General features: G+C 42.8%; 1 protein-coding gene across 1 annotated transcript in view; it reads right to left on the reverse strand.

The window, feature by feature from the left end:
- Positions 1-17,951, reverse strand: part of CERS5 (ceramide synthase 5) — a 30,986-nt gene extending 13,035 nt beyond the window's left edge. The window contains exon 1 of the mRNA XM_039241374.1: positions 17,646-17,951. Coding sequence (XP_039097305.1) covers positions 17,646-17,842 — 197 coding nt within the window. The 5' untranslated portion in view covers positions 17,843-17,951. The remainder of the gene's footprint in view (positions 1-17,645) is intronic.
- Positions 17,952-20,296: the final 2,345 nt, after the last annotated feature.

Raw genomic sequence — 20,296 nt, forward strand, 5'->3', positions numbered from 1 at the left:
AAAGATTCTTTAAAAAAAAAAAAAAAAAAAAAGACATCTGTTTTCCACATCCATAAATTGCTGTGAGCATTAGTTGTAGGAAAAGCTCTATGTAGTCACTTTCAGGATAAGTCAAAACCCATTTTAGTTCTCTCAGCATCTTAAGGAGTCCTAAGATGAAATTGTGACTGGGAGGCATAAGATCAAGTGCTTTTGACCTATTTCTTGGTCTGCATTTGAGTCCAGAGTTTATCTCTAAGGGAGGGACTGAGAATAAGAAACTTTTTTATCTTCCTCTATGAAAACTTCTTTTGCCCTTATCATGAAAGTTCCTGAGCCATGGAGAAATACTGATTCACAGCACAAAGTTATCCACACTGTAACTTACTCTCTCCTTTTAGATACAGGTGGTACAAAAGTTTCACTGAAAGGCCAATACTAGTAGATACTTTATATCCCCTGGTATATTATTCTGTGTACAAATATTTTAGCACCCCACTCATGTTTAAACTCCTTATGAACACAATATACAGGGAATAATGTTTTTGTATTTACCAAGGTTCTATGTCTGTGCTCAGTAATTAACCAGTGACCGGTCTCTCAAATCCTACCCTTGCTCTATTGGAACTCTTTGGACCCAGGACTGATCAGCATCCAGAGGAGTAATTAAATAAGTCATTCTTTGCTTTTGGGTTGGTGCTACAGGAGAGATAAAAGCACTGAGTTATCTCTGTCTCATCTACATTAATTGTATAAAGAGGTAGATCCAGTAACAAAAACAGCTTTTCCAATTCCTACTCTTACTCCCTGATCTAGGGCTCTTCCCTGCTTCCAGAAGCAGTCAGGTGATTAAAGGCCCCAGAGTTAGATTTTGCCAGCTAAGAGACTTTGTGAAAGTGGCTTATCTATAGAATGGAGATAATATCTACTTCACAGGGTTATTTTAAAAATGAAATGACATGATCCATGCCTAACCCAGTACCTGATATTTAGTAAACATTCATTAAAAGGCAGTTATTATTGTTGTTGTTATTATTATTAAAGACAGCTATTATTATTTTTACTAGAAACAGTTCGGTCTTGATTCTCCTTGATGGTATCTCTGGCAGAATGCAAGAAGTGCAAGAAATCTTTCATATGACAGGAATAGGTTTGTACCCTACTCACCTGAGTGAAGCCAAGACAATTTTTTTTTTTTTTTAATTATCTGGACCTTAGAGAGGATTTAATATCCTCAAGTTGTAATCAGCTCATATTCTGACCTCATTCGTTCAGAGTGCAATGAAAGACAAAGTTACCAGCATCCACGTCAATTACAGTTTACAGACCCTAACTTAGAGGAGCACCTGGGTGGCTCAGTTGAAGTGTCTTGATTTTGGCTCAGGTCATGATATCACGGTTCATGAGATTGGGCCCCATGTGGTGCTCTGAGCTGGCAGCACGGAGCCTGCTTGGGATTCTCTCTCTTCCTCTCCTCTCAAAATAAATAAATAAACTTAAAAAAAATAATAATAACCCAAACCCTAAGAAAATCTATTTGAAAATATTTACAGGGCACCTATTTTATGCTATATAGCATGATGCATAAAACATAAATAAGGACTTAATGTTTGAAAATTTTTTTCTGTGGTAAAAATTAAATACATAGATTTATTTACGTACTTAACGAAGAAAGTGAAATGAAGTATTCATCCTTTTTGTTAGATAGGCACTTCTCCAAAGCATGCTGTACAGACTCCCAGGGTCTCAGAGACCCTCTCAGGAGGCCTACATGGTCAACACTACTCTCATAATAATTCTATAACTTCATGATAATTCTTTCCTCTCTCATCTCCCATGAGTGTACAGTGGAATTTTCCATGGGTTACATGACTCTGCAGAAGCTGAAAAGAGACTATAGCTCCCAAATACTAAAGAGTATTACAAAAATGTAAAATAATGCTGTTCTCACTTTTTTTTGTTTTGGAAAATAGTTATTTTTCATGAAACATTAGTTATATTATCAATAAAATCAATTTATTGTCATTTATAAATGAATTAATAGAATATATATTCTTAAAATTCCATTTTGACTTCTAAAGCAGTACATGCTGATAGATATTATTCACATAAACATAAATTTATGTTTGGGGTCCTTAGTCATTTTTAAGAATATTAAAATTTTGGGGGTGCGCCTGAGTGGCTCAGTCGGTTAAGCGTCCGACTTCAGCTTAGGTCATGATCTCACAGTTTTTGAGTTCAAGCCTCACACCTGGCTCTGTGCTGACAGCTTGGAGCCTGGAGCCTGCTTCAGTTTCTGTGTTTCCCTCTCTCTCTCTCCCCCTCCCCGACTTGTGCTCTGTCACTGTCTCTCAAAAATAAATAAATGTAAAAAAAAAAATTCAAAAAAATTTTTTAAGAGTAACTTTTAAGAGTGTAAAAGATTTCCTGACATCATAGCTTAAGAACTGCTGTGCTGGAGGACAATAATTTTTAAAAAGTTTTAAAAAATGTTTATTTTTGAGAGACAGAGCTTGAGCAGGGGAGGGGCAGAGAGAGAGAGGGAGACACAGAATCTGAAGTAGGCTTCAGGCTGAGGTGTCAGCACAGAGCCCAATACAAGGCTCAAAGCCCTGAACCGCGAGATCATGACCTGAGGTGAAGTCAGGCCCTTAACCAACTAAGCCACACAGGAGCCTCTAAAATAATTTTTACAAAATATTTATTTTTGGGTGAGCACGGGCGGGGGAAGGGCATAGAGAGGGAGACAGAGTATCTGAAGTGGGCTCTGTGCTAACAGGCTGACAGCAGCGAACCTAATGTGGGGCTCAAACTCACGAACCAGGAGATTGTGACCTGAGTCAAAGTTGGAAACTCATCAACTGAGGCACCCAGGTGCCCCTAAAATAATTTGAAAGACCATACTTCCCTTTGCCTGCAGGTCTAAATAAGTAGGCATTTAGTGGCCTATACTGAATGGTAAGCTACTCCTTCCCACCTGTCCCTCCAGGAACATGAGTCTAGTGACTCAACCTGTTCTGCTTTGTAGACATCATTTAATTCTGACTTTTTCCTGCCCTCCAGATACATGGCAGCAGCTGACTAAGGCCTGGATTAACAAAATTACTTACTTTGCTTTTTCATACCACAGACAGGAGCTATACTAACAATTCTATCTTTGTGCTTCACCACAACATCTTTGATGAATATGAACCATACGTAAATATGTTTCAAAGTATAGATCAAGCTTCTCAACTGGTGTATCATGGCAAGTAATGTGTTTGGGCTATGTTGATGCTGAGATCCTGCTTCTAGCTCTCACAGGTGGTCCAGGGGCCTGTGGTAGCCAGGAGACCTTAGTCTGTAGCCTTTGGGTTCATATACCCTACTGTGCAATACACAAATTATTTTCTATGTATGCAGCAGCATGATTAGGTTGGGAAGCAGTGGCTTAGACCAATTTCTGGAAAAATATAAATTTTTTGGAAAAATTTCATCTCAAAATTTATATATATAAAAACAACCATCAAAGAAAAAAATGAGATGCAGTGAAAAATACAGTAAGAAGAGAAAGGTCTTATACAGACTAATGAGCATGGTGAATCATTAGGTAGAGTACTGAGTAATAATTATCTGACCCTGAATGCTCCCCCCCCCCCCCATATATATACACACACACAGGAGGGATGATAACTGAGATGTTTAAATAAAGATTCTTAGGGCCAGATAAAGTCTGGTTAGAAAAATTAATCATTAGGTACAGAAGCAGCATTTGAAAATCCTCCCCCAAGACATGTATATGAGAGGCAAATGCAGAGTCCCACAGAAAGCAGATTCCAAAAGTCCTTTCCCTTTGCAACTGAATTCTTAATAAACCAATCACATTAAAAATTTGAGTGGCTTCTGTAGGGTGGTCGGAAGAGAAAGTAAAAAAGGCATTCAGGCAGTGGGAACAGCATGTACTAAGGCAAACAGAGAGGAGACAAAGTCTGCTTAGAGAACTATGCAATGTACGAATTCCGGGGTCGCAACAGTGGCAGGAGAAACAACTACAGGGGTAGTTAGAGGCCAGATCACAGGTGCCGTATGCTAAGAGTGAACTTTATCCTATAGTTGATGGAGAGTCACTGGAAGGCTTTGGCCAGGAGAAGAGATACATTTGTTTTTTTTTTTTTTTTTTTTAATGTTTTATTTATTTCTAGGAGAGAGACAGCATGAGTAGGGGAGGATCAGAGAGAGAGGGAGTCTCAGACTCTGAAACAGGCTCCAGTTCCTGAGCTGGCAGTCAGCACAGAGCCCGACGCGGGGCTCAAACCCACGAACCGTGAGATCATGACCTAAGCGAAAGTCGGAAGCTTAACCAACTAAGCCACCCAGGCGCCCCGAAGAGATACATTTGTATATTAATAAAAGAGCATCATCAGTTAAAGGCTACGTAAAAACTCCATGCTTTAAGTGATAAAGCACTGACTAAGGCTATAGAAATGGAAAGGAAAGGGCAGATTCAAGAGATGCTGAGGAGTTAAAATTAATAGCACTTGGTAACTGGACAGATGTAGGAGGCGAAAGCAAAGGAAGAGTCCAGCGTTCCTTCCTTATTTCTGATTTAGGAAACTAAGTTGATTATGGTGTCTCAACCAAGTAGAGCATAAGATAAGAAAGCAAATTTGGGAGTGATAGATGAATTGTGTTACGCTGAATCTCAAGTACTCATGGGACACTGAAATGGAACTGTCTAGTAGGCAAATAAAGGGGCTTGGAAAAGGGCTTAAATCACATACACACATCTGAGAAAGAAAAAAGGGAGCAAGAGAATGACAACAGAGGTGGTAGCTAAATTATGGGGGTGGATGTGACTGCAACAAGCAGGGAACAAAAACTGGGGCCCTGGGTGGCTCAGTGGATTGCTTAATCCAATCTTAATCTCAGATCAGGTCTTGGTCTCAGGGTAGTGAGTTTTCAAGCCCCATGTTGGGCTCTGTGCTGGACGTGGAGCGTACTGAAAAAAGAAAAAGAAAATAGGGGGGAGAAAAAAAAGAAAAGACAGACAAATTGAGAATAAAACCAAGGTCAGGATCCTGGGAAATAATAATATAAAAGGTGAATTTAGAGAGCAGGAATGCCAGAGGTAGAGAGTCATATCAAATGAGGCAGAGATCAAGTAAAGACAAAGATTTCATTATACACTGGATTTAGCAATTTGGAGATCTGTGGTAACCTTCACCAAAGAAATTCCAATAAAACACAAAATCTAGAGACAACAGTGAGTTTCATCAGTGAAAGGCATAAGGAGGGAGAAGGAAATGGAAATAGCTAAGATTCTTAAGAATCTTGACTAAGAAGAGAAGGGAATGCCTTCAACATCCCGCATCAGAATCCGACTTCTCCAGCTCCCACTCATTCCTCCGTCTTCCTCCCTCTCATCTCACTTCTCTCCCTACACTCTACTGACGCTGCTCTTGCAAAAAAAAACAAAAAAAACAAAAAAACCCAAACAAACAAAAAACAAACAAAAAAAAAACCACACTGATCTCCTTATTGTGAAATCAAATGGATGCTTTTCAGTCCTGTATCTTACCTGACAACTCCACGTTATTCCACGTTACTGACCATGCCCTCCCTCTTGTAATGTACTTTTTTCTTAGCTTCCTTACTTGCCATACTCCTCCTCCTTTCTCCCTCCATCTCTCTGGCAATAGAAGTAGACTGCTTGGTATGCATTACTAGTTGAGTCCCTTGGACATGCTACTTAACTTTCTCTATGCTCCCATTTTCTCATCTATAAAATGAGGATAACTAATTATCTACCTACTTCATAAAGTTACTATGAGGACTTGATGTTTAGCACTTGAACAGTGCCTGGGACAAAGTAAGTACTTATTAAATGCTTACTAGGAAGATTATCAAATACCATAGGGTTGTTATACCTCTTTTCCCCTTTTGGTTTTATTCCCCCCTCTGCTTTTTCCTACAATGTGCTGTTTCCTCAGAGTCCTATGCAGGTTCTTTTCTTACTCTACACACCCACTCTGGTTGATCTCATTCAATTATAACATAGGGTCTCAAAGTAGGGTCTACCCCTGAGGGCCCCTGAGACACACTCTCGAGGCCCAGAATGTAAAAACTATCTTCATAATACTATCAAGACATTATTTGCCTTTGCACATTATTACTGTGTTGACACTTATAATGACAGTGCAAACCAATGGTGGGTATAACTTACAATGCACTAATTGTAGTAATAGTTACTGTATTCTTCCTTGCTCTATCTTCTTAGCATTTTTTTTTTCCTTTTAAGCCAGTTCACTTAAGAATGTCTTTAAAAAAAATTTTTTTTTTAATGTCTTTTATTTTTGAGAGACAGAGACAGAGAGCCAGCTGGGGAGGGGCAGAGAGAGGGAGACACAGAATCTGAAGCTGGCTTCAGGCTCTGAGCTGTCAGCACAGAGCCCAACGTGGGGCTCAAACCCATGGACCACGAGATCATGACCTGAGCCAAAGTCAGATGCTTAACCGACTGAGCCACCCAGGCGCCCTTAATGTCTGCCTTAATAGAAGATAGTTGGATTCTGGGGGCGCCTGGGTGGCTCAGTCGGTTAGGCGTCTGCCTTCGCCTCAGGTCATGATCTCACGGTTCGTGGGTTTGAGCCCTACGTGGGGCTCTGCAGACACCTAGCTCAGAGCCTGGAGCCTGTCTTTGGATTCTGTGACTCCCTCTTTCTGATTCTCCCCTGCTCACGCTTTCTCTATCTCTCTCTCAGAAATAAATAAAACATTAAAAAAAATAAACGTTTTAAAAAAAAGGCAGACATTAAAGAGATTTCCAAAAATATAAAATCAGTGCTATTCTCACTGAATTTTTTTTAGAAAACTACTTTTCAAAAATGTTATTCAAGATATAACATGCTACTAGTTATTTTTAATGAAATAATATAATTATACTAATACTATTATGTGCTTGTGACCCCCCCCACCATACATTATTTTGTGTATCCCCTACACATATGTGCCCATGTCAGTATATTTTTCTGAGTGAATTCTTTTTTTTGTTAAATTTTTTAATTTATATTTTTTTGAGGGGAGTCTGGGTGGCTGAGCTGGTTAGACATCTCACTCTTGATTTCGGTTCAGGTTATGATCTCATAGTTCATGAGTTCGAGGCCCAGTAGTAGGCCCATGAACTGACCACATGCAGAGTCTACTTGGGATTCTCTGTCACCCCCTTAGTTTCTCCCTCTCTGACCCTCCCCTGCTCACACTCAAGCTCGCTCTCTCTCAAAATAAATGAATTTAAAAAAATAAAATTTTATTTATTTCATTGAGAGAGCATGTGAGTGGGGACAAGGGGTGGGGCAGGGCAGGAGGGGAGAAAGGCAGAGGAAGAGGGAGACAGGGAGAGAGAGAGAAAGAGAATCTTAAATGGACTCCATGCTCAGCACGGAACCCGACACAGGGGTTGATCCTACAACCCTGGGATCATGACCTGAATGAAATTAAGAGTTGGTCACTCAACTGACTGAACCGTCCAGGTGCCCCTAAATTTTTTTTAAAGATTTTATTTTTAAAATAAATACAATTTATTTTAAAAATAAAAACCTACATGGGGCTTGAACTCACAACCCAGAGATCAAGAGTTGCATACCACTTCGACTGAGCCAGCCAGGCACCCTTCTGAGTAAAATCTTAAAACAACAGGATTTGCTATCTACAAACTCATGAGCTATGCACATTTCTTGTACACATATATGTATTCTTTGCAGTTTTTTAAAATTATTTATTTATTTTGAGAGAGACACAGACAGTGCAAGTGGAGAAGGGGCAGAGAGCAAGAAAGAGAGAATCCCAAGCAGGCTCCACACTCTCAGTGCAGAGCCTGATGTGCGGCTCGAACCCAAGAAACTGTGAGATCATGACCTGAGTTGAAATCAGGAGTCAGATGCTTAACTAGACTGAGCCACCCAAGCACCCTGTGCAGTTTCTTTTGAGGACTTTTTTTTAAAGACTAGTGTCTTCAGGCACTTTTTTTGAGAGAGACAGCCTGAATGGGGGACTGGTGGAGGGAGGCAGCGTGGGGGGTGGGGTGGGTTGGGGGGGTGGACAGAGGATCCGAAGCCAGCTTTGCACTGACAGCAGTGAGTGCAAACCAGGACTTGAACTCATGAACTGTGAGATCGTGACCTAAACTGAAGTCAGATGCTCAACCAATTCACTCAGGTACCTCTTTTTTTTTTTTTTAATTAATTTTATTTTGTAAGTTTTACAAGTAATCTCTATACCCCATGGGGCTTGGACACACACCCCAGATCAAAAGTCCCAAACCTCTAGGACTGAGCCAGCGAGGTGTCCTGAGGACTTCCCCCCCCCCCCCCCCCCCCCAGTTGGCAAATTTGCTCTTAAAGCAGGACCAGACTAAAAAGAAAAGGACCTCTATGGCATATATTACCCTAAATCATGGCAAGGCACACACTGTGGATTTATACCAGACTATTCTTCACTCCTTCTCCCACCGGCATCAAAGTCCTCTTCACTTAGACTGTAACAGAGCCTTAAAGCATTAAGATAATTAGTAACTATGCAATTTGATACACCTGCCTTGCTAGGTGCTGTGATGAGAAGGATCAGCATCCTGCTTACATCTAACCTCATTGTAAGGGATGTAATTCTTGAGACAATAAAAATTACTTAGAGTATATATGTTTAAATGTTTCAGACAGACACAATTTAAGACTAAGCTGAACTATTACTGTACAGAAGTAGCTAGTGAATATTTTACCTGCTATAGAGCAGAGGTTCTCAAAGTGTAGTTGAAGAACAGCTGGGGGTCCCTGAGACCCTCATTGTTAAAGAATTTCTCCAACTATATACATACATTTCTTTCATGACACCGATCGATCTTTCTCATTAAATGGACTTTCACTTAGCATCTTAAATGACTATACAACTTAATGTATATGCTTACAGTAGAAATACACAAATGTGTAAGTGCCAATAGCTGGATTAGAGAAACAGGTTAAGAAAAACCTCTTCCTTAAGAAGTGTTTACCTTCCTTCAGGGTCCAAGAAACAAGTGTTTGTTAGTGAGACATTAAGCCTATATTTTAGTTAACAACTGTTAAAAGGAACTGAACCCACCTCCTCCAAACTCCCATAACAGCCTTCTGCATACATTTAAGACAGTGTGTTTTAAACCACAGATATTCTTGCTTTCTTCCTGTGAGCAGACACCATGACTTATTCACATTTTTATCCATGGCACAAGTCTTACATCTGGCATATACTAAGTTCTCAATAAATAATTGCTGAAGAAAGAAGAAAATAGGTAAAAAGTCAATTCTCAACTAAAAGGCGAAGTGTTTCAAAGAAATGTGCCCACCTATCCTCCTGGGTCATCAGACAACCTACCAGCTCCATGCAGGAGAAGGTCATTGATTTCTGAGGAACCAGTAGAAATTCAAGTTAAACAATTTCAGCATAACTGGAGTCATCCCCAAGAAGAATTAAACACAGCAAACACAACCTGATTGGCTTTGAGACCTTCAGTGCTTATTTGTTTTAAACTTTTTTTAAAAGTTTATTTATTTATTTTGAGAGAGGGAGAAAGAGAGCACAAGCAGGGGAGGGGCAGAGAGAGAAGGAGAGGGAAAATAACAAGCAGACCCCACTGTCAGCTCAATGCCCCACTCGGGGCTCAAACTCACAAATGGTAAGATCATGACCTCAGCCAAAATCAAGAGATGGATGCTTAACTGACTGAGCCACCCATGTGCCCTGACTGTCCGTGGTTGTTGAGACTTCTTACAAATGTTGACACTACTCAGAAGCCAAAGACTATAAGGAATACCCTTTTAATAAACACCCTAGGGGCGCCTGGGTGGCTTAGTCGGTTAAGCATCTGACTCTTGGTTTTGGCTCAGGTCATGATCTCATGGTTTTTGAGTTTGAGCCCCGCATCAGGCTCTGTGCTGGTGGTACAGAACCTGCTTGGGATTCTTTCTCTTTCCCTCTCTCTCTACCCTTCCCACATGGACTCTCTCTCAAAATAAATGAACTTAAAAAAAAAAAAAGAAAAACACCATAATTTTGAGAAGAGATAAAATACTGTGATTATTTTTTAAAAATGTTTATTATTTACTTTGTGAGAGAGAGAGCGCGCACACGCACGCATGCGAGCGAGCAGGCAGAGAGAGAGACAGAGAATCCCAAGCAGGCTCTACAAGATCAGATCAGCGCAGAGACTGACCTGGTGCTCAAACTCCCCAACTGTAAGTTCATGACCTCCGCCAAAACCAAGAGTCGAATGCTTACCCAGCTGAGCCACCCAGGTGCCCCAAAATACTGTGATTATTCCTAATGTCTAATCAGGTCTGTGCAGCACCCCACAAACATTTTACTTCTTGACAAACTTGTTTGTTTCCAGATCCTTAACTACTTGACTAAGATATATGCAGAAAAGCAAAATTACAGAGCAATGTCTGGCTAGAAGGTACTGTCAATCACTCAGTGATTACTCAAAATAGACTATAACGAGTCATTTAAATCATTCAGGAAATGATTTACATTTTATTTATTTATTTTTTAAATTTTTTAAGGTTTTTATTTATTTCTAGGAGAGAGAGAGACAGCGCGAGCAGGGGAGAGTCAGAGAGAGAGGGAGTCACAGACCTAAACAGGCTCCAGGCTCTGAGCTGGCAGTCAGCACAGAGCCCGACACGGGGCCCGAACCCACGAACGGCGAGATCATGACCTAAGCAAAAGTCGGACGCTCAACCGACTAAGCCACCCAGGCGCCCCGAAAATGATTTACATTTTAAAAACCCCATTTTTACCACAATTTTTAGGAGGACCTATTTAAAACATGGTAAGAAGAAAAAATAAAAAATAAAAAGCATGGTCTGATATACTTAGGACTGATCACCTTCTGGTCCTAAAAAAATGAATCAAATGTGAATTTATATTAAAATTCTTTTCAGGGATGCGTGGGTGGCTCAGTCAGTTAAACATCCGACTTCAGTTCAGGTCATGATCTCCCAGTTCATGAGTTTGAGCCCAGTGTTGGGGACAGCTCAGAGCCTGGAGCTTTCCTGGGTTCTGTGTCTCTTTCTCTGTCTGCCCGTCCCCCTCTCATACTCTGTCTACGTCTCTGTCTCTAGCTCTCTCTCAAAAATAAGTAAACATTAAAAAATTTTAAATAAAATTTTCAGTTAAGTACTTGTTTGAATTATTACCATCAGCACTGTCCAACAGTAATACAGGACACATATATAATTAAAAATTTTCCTTTTCTTTTTATTATTATTTTTAATGTTTGTTTATTCTTTTTTTTTTTTTTTAAATTTTTTTTAATGTTTTATTTATTTCTAGGAGAGAGAGAGACAGTGTGAGCAGGGGAGGGTCAGAGAGAGAGGGAGTCACAGACTGAAACAGGCTCCAGGCTCTGAGCTGGCAGTCAGCACAGAGCCCGACGCGGGGCTCGAACCCACGAACCGCGAGATCATGACCTAAGCGAAAGTCGGATGCTTAACCGACTAAGCCACCCAGGCGCCCCAATGTTTGTTTATTCTTGAAGGAGAGAGAAAGATCATGAGTAAGGGAGGGGCAGGGGGGAAAACAGAATCTGAGGTAGGCTCCGGGCTCCAGGGGTCAGCACAGAGCCCGACGTGGGGCTTGAACTATGAGATCAAGACCTGAGCTGAAGTTGCATGCTTAACCAACTGAGCCACCCAGGCCCCCTTAAATTTTCTTTTTAAATGTTTATTTCTGAGAGAGAGAGAGCGAGAGCATGTGCACACGTTGTGGGTGCAGGGGAGCATGCCAGGGTGGGAGGTAGGGTAGGGAGGGGCAGAGACAGAGGGGGACAGAGGATGGGAAGCAGGCTCTGTGGTGACAGCCAAGAGCCCAATGTGTGGCTCAAACTCACGAAGGAACAGTGAGATCATGACCTGACCCGAAACTGGATGCTTAACCAACTGAGCCACCCAGGCACTCCTAATTTTAAATTTTCTAATAGCCACATTCAGAAAAGGAAAAAAGAAACAGGTAAAGTAAATTTTGATAACCTGCTTTGGTTAAACACATATAGCCAAAGTACTATCACATCAATATGTAATCAATGTTGAGGCTAGCTAGTGGCTACTGCACTGAACAGCACAGTTTTAGAGAATTCTGAGAGAATTCTTCACATCTAGGAAAAATGTCTTTTTTCTAGGAAAATTAGTTTCAGATTTTTTTTTAATGTTTATTTATAGACAGAGAGAGACAGAGGATGAGTGGGGAGGGCAGAGAGAGAGGGAGACACAGAATCTGCAGCAGGCTCCAGGCTCTGAGCTGTCAGCACAGAGCCTGATGTGGGGCTTGAACTCAGAGCACGAGATCATGACCTGATCCGAAGTTGGATGCTTAATCTTACTGAGCCACCCAGGCGCCCCCAGATTTTTTTTTTTTACTTAGAAGTGATTATGGTTAGCTCCTTTTGCAGTAACATTTCAATTAACTTCCCCAAAGATAAGGTAGGAGTGGTTTCAAGCACAGACTACAAACTCAGTGAAGGGCAGCTTTTAGCTGCCTAAAAATACCTCTGGAGAGGAAGCCAAAATAAGTTTATCTCCCTTTCCACTCTATAAAGGTGCAGGGGTGCCTGGGCGGCTCAGTCGGTTAAGTGTCCGACTTCAGTTGAGGTCATGATCTCACAGTTTATGGGTTCCGAGACCCACACTGGACTCTGGGCTGACAGCTCAGAGCTGGGAGCCTGCTTTGGATTCTCTGTGCATCTCTCTTTCTCTCTCTGCCCCTCCCCCACTTGCGCTCTCTCTCTCTCTCTCTCAAGAATAAACATTAAAAAATTTTTTAATTAAAAAAATAAGAAGGATGCAGATTTCACTTGCTGTCTCCTCTTCATTAATTTCTTCTTTCCCATCTAGGAGACCCTAGTTTTCTGAATCAGGAAGTGGCTAAAGCAAAAATATCTGACATTGTTTCTTTTCTGTGCTGAATATATCATCTCCCAGGATAAGCCAGGAAGCTGACAGTATTCAGTTTTTCTGCGGAGCATCAACACCCACTGCACAGAAAGAGTTGGGGAAGTAAGTTTTCCCAGCAAGAGGAGGGTGACTTAAGGCTTCTGACCATCTGGAGCTTATGAAGAGGTGGATTCTTAGATAAGGGCAGGGCCACGTGATTATCTTTTTCAATCTTGCTCTGCTGGATCTGCAAACCTGATTTAATTCTGTGATTTACAATTCAATACCGCCCAAGAGAGTACCTGTAGAGATGCAATGGAATGGGCAGTTTCCCTCACAGCCTAGTCAGGAGCTACGTCCACTCTTCCCAAAGCCTTTCTACCCTGTTTGGAAGACCCTCTGATACTCTGTCACAATGCTGTCACTTGACATGGATCTGGGAGGAAGGCAGCAGGCCTGTCAGTGGGGAGAGGAAGAAAGTTCTTCCTCCACTTAGGGGAAATGGGGGAAAACAAGAAAAAAAAAAAGGCAGCATGCAGCAGAGGTAGCAAGGCTTACAAGAGGAAGATGAAACGAATGGCTGAGAAATGTGCGCAAAAAAAGTCACTACTTTTGTTGCCAGTTACATGACAGACTAGCAAGTGAATCTGTTCAGTCTCCTGTGACAGAGAATGGTACGGAGAAGGTTCTTTACACACCCCGGTGAGGTTGCTTTGGAAGTAACGAGAGAAGAGGGGATTGGAATAATGAATGAGCAGCAGAGAGAGCTCTAATCTATCTCCTGCATAATTCACAAAATAATTTTCTTCTGGCAACACAGCTCCTATTGCAACAGTATATTCAAAATAAATAAGCCTATAAAGCTCTAATGGTGTCAATGTTGTCTCAAGCTTCTACTTGATCCCAAGAAACAAGTGCTCAAGTGACTAGATGTTAAACTTCAAACAATTTTATCATGAACATAATATGAGAAGTTTTTTTAAAAACACATGGAAGAGTTTCTTATCCCTCTTTTGTTAGGGTACAGGGTAGTGTGAATATGTGTATGGGGGGAGGGGAGAAAGAGAAAAAAGCTGTAGAAAGGTACACAACATGTGACTATAGTATGATGAAATTTAACAACACAAACAAAGGAATTTTAGTGTTGCCTCTCTCAGTCAAGCCAAACATCCATTTCAGGTTGAAGATCTAGATTTTAAAAAAAAAATTTTTTTATAGTTTGTTTTTGAGACAGAGAGAGACAGAGCATGAAGGGCAGAGAGAGAGGGAGAATCTGAAACAGGCTCCAGGCTCTGCGGTGTCAGCACAGAGCCAGACGCAGGGCTGGAACCCACAAACCGTGAGATCATTACCTGAGCCGAAGTCATATGCTTAACTGACTGAGCCGCCCAGGTGCCCCTGAAGATCTAGATTCTGATTACTCCTCTGGGCATTTATGTAGATGAGGATGACCCCTTCTCAAACATTCAATAAATCTTTACTGACCACGTGCTACACCCAAGGCATTCTGCAAGGTACAGGCCACCACAATATAGCCATGCAGCAGAGGTCCACAAAGGAAAGCCTCCATTCTTTGGTAGGTAATAATCTCCTATCCGCAGTTCTTTACCAAAATAGCTAGATACAAACACTTTATTTATATGGTCATGCGGCTTTTCAAGTCATCCCTATCAGATGAGGCTGTAGTTCTCTAGGGAATGTGGGAACTTAAAAAATAAATGCTCACTGTGGTTGATGAGAAGGATGGGAAAGTAAAATCAAATTGTAAACTCTATGTTTATTCTATGGGAGCTTCTTTTTTTAAAGTTTTATTTAGTAATCTCTACACCCAACCTGGGGCTCAAACTCAATAGCCCTGAGATCAAGAGTCACAGCTCTTCCCACCAAGCCAGCCAAGTGCCCCTATTCTTTGGGAAATTCTTAAAAAAACACAATTAGAGATAATTTATCAAGAGGCATGGTATAAGACTCATTAAAATATGCAGAGCAACTTGAAACAAAAATTTGAAAAAAAAATACAATCTTCAAATCAAACATATTAAATAACTAAGAATAAAATGAACATGGATTTGTTTTCCAAATCCTAGAATACTAGGAAGAGGTGGCTTAAACTTTAATCCTTGAAAGGACATTTAAGGAAAAGGAAAAGACAGCTACACCATATAGTGGAAAGAGCAGGGGGTTGGGAAAATGATCTGGATCTTGGTCCTGGTTCCATCTCCAGTGAGTATGAAACCTCTGAAAAGCTGCAGGATGTTTCCAGGCCTTAGTTTACCAACTATTAAAACAGGTTGGAGTCCTGGCTCATACAGTCTATGGTTACTAGAAACCAAGTCACTTCTAGAAACCAAGTAGATGGGATTTGAGAAATGAGAAAAAGTGGGAAAGACAACCTAACAGTACCAGTATTCCTAATACATCTTTTACTATACAAGAGTGGCTTCTACTACCTTTATGGAAGACCAGTGTAGCAAGAGAGGAACTGATAATCCAGCAGTCAAGTCTACTGCTAACTAAGGTAGGTTTTATAAAAAGAAACAAAATAGCAAGACCGCTTCTAGGGTTAAACTTTCCCAAGACCATACATGAGACGAACAAGGTGCCTGACCTTACTAGCTAAGGATTATCATACTAGAATGATCTCAGCTCAGGATTCCCATCCTCCCCTGCTCCCCTGACACTGGAGCACCATAGAAACATTCAGATAGAATTCCCACAGGTATAGGATCCTTTTCCAGTGGCTCTGCCAGGGGATATAGAAGTCTTCAGAGCCATCTGAGGGAACTCTTTGGAAATCTGAAGATATATGCAAGTTTTTTAAAAAAGTTTATTTACTTATTATTTTGAGAGAATGTACGTGCAAGTGGGGGAATAGCAGAGAGAGGGAGTGAAGTAGAGAGAGATGGAGAAAGGGGGAGGGAGGGACAGGAAGGGAGAGAAGGGGAGAGAGGGAGGTAGGGAGAGAGAGAGAGACAGAATCCCAAGCAGGCTCTGCAAGCCTGATGCGGGGTTAGAACTCATGAGGCATGAGATCATGACCTAAGCCGAAGTCAGACGCTTAACTGAGCCATCCAGGTGCCCCTATGCACGTTCATATAAGAGGGGCATTTAAAAGCAACAGGCTATTGCCTCTTACCAGTAACGTGAAGAAATTTCCATATTGGTATACATTTATATGAAAAGCAGAGAATATTTTCTACGGCAATTAAATTTTTTTGTCTTAAATTGGTGTATTTTCCTTTCTAGTCATTACACTGCCTTTCTCTTTTTTCAGCCCTCCTATACAGCTGCCAAGGTGGAGAGTGCCTCGATCTAAGTTATTCCTAAGAGGGAAAAGTGGTGTGTGCCCCCACCCCAGGAATGTTTAACCTAATACAACACCTATACTTAAAAAAACACTAAGGTCCTAAAGACCCAGAAAAAGTATTTAGATCTTTCAGTTTCATTTGCTTCAGTTAAGCGCATCTTGATTTTTCTACCTGAACGTCTGACCGAGCACTTTGATAACAATACACAAACACTATGAATAAATGGATGAATGACAAGCTGGCTACATAAAAGAAATATTTTGTGAAAGATTTTTGTGTCAGAAATAGTAGGCACTTTTGAAAAGTAACCCAAAACACAGAATACTAATTCTTCAGAGAGTAATAGGTTATTTTATTTGCAATATCTTCCCGTTCTAGCAAGGGCGTTTCTGCTCTAGATAAGGCCCAAATGAACAGACGATGTCAAAGTGCCATCCTCATTACCTGAGACCTATGAAGAAGTCTCTTAACGCAGAGCAGATTTGATCAAAATCACCCACAGCTGTAAGTCCACAGTATAAAGTCGCCACATCAAGTCCTCTGTGAACATTTCATCTTAGCAGGTACCAACTACTCAAGGAAAAGTGAAATCACTTTCACCAAGAACACGCGGTCAGCAAAAGAATGGTGATTCTGCTAAACTTACTTAGCAGCCAGCTCAATACAGCTGTCCTGATAAGCCCTCCCGCTCTCTTCCTTTCAAAGTGACCACTCCTCCTTCCATCTCAGGCCTCCAAGGCCTGTTTCGCAACTAATCTGACACCTTTACAGACTTTGGAACCTCAGGCTCCACCACGCCTTATCCCTACCAGATTTCTACTCTCTTGTGGGCTCTGGGAACATTTTTTTCGAAATAGATATATGCACAAAAACGTCCACGAACTACAAACCAAGGCTTGGGGCCTAACCCTGTTCCCCTCTTCACAAATCTGATTCCCAAGAACCCGCTCCTTTCGCTTGGAAAGGTTGGCTCTTAACGTTAACCCTTCAGCTTCCACAGCCCCAACTAGTTCTGGTTCCTGTGGCCCTTTCCTGTTTCTCTCTCTGGGTGTTCGCGTTCTCGGTCGCAGTTCGCACTCAACCTGTTTCCTGTCTGTAGAATCCCTGGAGGCTGGGAGCAGGCCTAGAAGAACCTCCTCCCCCCACCCAGGACCACCTCCGGGATCTAAAAATGGAAAGGGCCCAGACTCTCCCGCTCTTTCACTGTCCACGCCCCAAACTGTCTTTACCTAGACTCCGCGACCACCGCGGCCACCCTCCGAGCATCCCGTGCTGCAGCCGGGGCTCCCCCAACCCCCTGCTTCCGGGCTTCCCCTCCAGTTGCCAGTTCTACTTCCGGTGCTCGGCCTCTCCCCCCCGAGCCGGCTCCACCGGCCCGCGCCCCGGCCCCGGCCCTCCGCGCCGCTCGCTCGCGGGCTCTCACCGCTCGAAGAGCAGCCGCACGGAGAATATGCCCGCCGCCACTGGGAACACCGAGAGGATGTGCCGGGCCCGCGGGTAGCCGTAGCCGTCGCCCGGCCCCTCAAGGTCGGCCCAGCTCACGTTCTGGGGCAGCCAGAAGCGTTCGCTCCACAGCCAACCCCACAGGAGGCCCAGGGCTCCCGCCGCCGTTGTCGCCATCTTACGCCCGCCCCGCGGCCACCGCCGCCACAGCCTCAGCTGCCGCCACAGCCAACGGAACCCGCGGGAAGGCGGCCCCGGGGCGGGGCCGGAGCGGCAGCCACCCCTTCCGGCCCCTTCTGGTCCCCGGCCCACCTCAGCCCGCCTCCTCCGTGGGGCCCGGCCTCTTCACCGCCCACCTCACTTCTCCACCCACCTCACTTCTCCACCCACCTCACTTCTCCACCCACCTCACTTCTCCACCCACCTCACTTCTCCACCCACCTCACTTCTCCACCCACCCACCTCCCTGACCTCAGCCCCTGGGGCCGCCTCTCCTTGGGACCCCGCCCCGCCCCGGGCCACTCCCCTCCCGTCTCCGCCCGCTTCCACCTGCCCAGCAGGCCCTCAACTCTGGTCCCGCCCATTTTCAGCCACGCCTCTCCTCCTCCCTCCTTCGACCTGCCAGCCACGGCCACACCCCTTATTTCAGGCCTAGTTCTTTAAAGGGGAGACTCCTCTTTCTCAGCCCAGCCATCTCAAAGGCTGTTCCCGCTGCCAGGCAGACCAGACCTGCGTCTCTGCTCCCAGCAAAACAGGCTGTCACTGGGGCCTACCTCGCCATCTCAGATGGTTCCGCCTGAACTCTAATCCACCTCCAGCCTTTTTTACAACGAACTTTTTTCTTCCTTCGAGCCCTTCCATGATCAATTCCCTTTCACTGTTTTATCCCCTAAAATGCACTTTTCAAAATCCCTTTATTCTTCTCATGGGTAAAAGGAAATAGAAGATAGCCAAAGGATATTATCCAAAGAAAAGTGCAAAGGAAAAAGAAAAATAAATTATAGCCAACGCTTCTGAGGCTTACCAAGTGCCAGGTACTGCACTGAACCTTTTATACCAGTTATTTGACTCCACCATTCTATGAAGTAGGTATTGTTTTATTTACTATTTTATGAATGGATAAACCGAGGTCCAGAGAAATCAAACATCTTGCCCAAAGTTATATAGGATCGTGGTAGAGCAGGGCTTCTGAGCTAGAAAGTCTTTAGACTCTGGGACACTGAACCCTTATAAATCTTAATTTTAGGTTTCCACAGTAAACATTTAACTCTTTTGTGGATCTACATAAAAAAGGGGAGCTATAGACCAGAAACCTAAATTCTTTTTTTTTTTTCCCCCAGAAAGCTAAATTCAAAACGTCCCTCAACTGCCTGAGATTACTGACCTCTGGGTGTGGTCTGTTCAAACCTGGCTACAAGGTTAATTACCACAGGCTAACTAGGATGATCTGAAAAAAGATTAAAAGAAATTAATCTCTACCTCTTGTTCAAGGACAGATAAAGTAACTTTATAACTAGTAAGGTACACTTACACCAGAAGTTAGAGTTTCAAGGCGAGAGGAAACAGGAGAAACAAGAGTGCCATCCTAGTAGACTAGGTTTGCTTTAGCTCAGTCGTTCTCAGATTTAGATTACCATAGCCCAGATATTAGCTTGTCCCATCTCCCACATGGAGAGTTTCCTAAAAGTTTTCTTTTAGCCAAGAGATTCTGATTCTGATTCAGGAGGTGAGTCAGGGTGGGGCCTGTGAATTTGCATTTCTCATTTCTAACAAACTCATAAGCAATGCCACTGCAGCTGGTCTGAGAACCACTGCCTGGAGCCATGTTTGTCCAAACCCAGCAATAATTTAGTGGTAACTACCCTACATTCAAGGCATATTATATTGTATTAATGTTTACTTTTGAGACCAGGAGAGAGTGCAAGCGGGGGTAGGGGCAGAGAGAGAGAGAGAGAGAGAGAGAATCCGAAACAGGCTCTGTGCTGACAGCAGAGAGCCTGATGTGGGACTCGAAGCCACGAAACATGAAATCATGACCTGATACTTACGCAACTGAGCCACCCAGGTACCGCAAGGTGTATTTAAAAATTTTTCCTTAATGTTTGTTTATTTTTGAGAGAGAGAGAGCGTGAGCTAGGGAGGGGCAGAAAGAGAGGAAGACACGAAATGAAACAGGCTCCAGGCTCTGAGCTGTCAACACAGAGCCCAATATGAGGCTCAAACCCACAAGCTCTGAGATCATGACCGGAGCCGAAGTTGGCCGCCTAACCGGCTGAGCCACCCAGGTGCCCCGCGAGGTGTATTTTAAAAGAAGTGAACTCTCCCTGATCTCTGGGAATTCAAATTAGAGCCCCAAGGAACAAAGAATTTGGCAGGAACAAGCACATAGTGATCTTGGTCTCAAGGTCTATCCACCCCCCTCCCCCCACAAACATATTGGTACCATTTCCCAACATCTTGTCTATTAAGAAAATATATAGTTAAGGAAATATGTATGTAATGAACATAAACTTTCTGCCACTTTGACTTTGTCCAAGAGTGAGCCAACCAGCAAGCTGGTAGAACTAAGTTGGCCCTGTAGTGGTCATGAAGAGTCTCTTTAACCATCTCAGGTCCCAAGCTGGACGCTTT

The sequence above is a fragment of the Hyaena hyaena genome, unplaced genomic scaffold (assembly GCF_003009895.1).
Source record: "Hyaena hyaena isolate Hyena2069 unplaced genomic scaffold, ASM300989v1 scaffold_192, whole genome shotgun sequence".
NCBI lineage: Eukaryota > Metazoa > Chordata > Mammalia > Carnivora > Hyaenidae > Hyaena > Hyaena hyaena.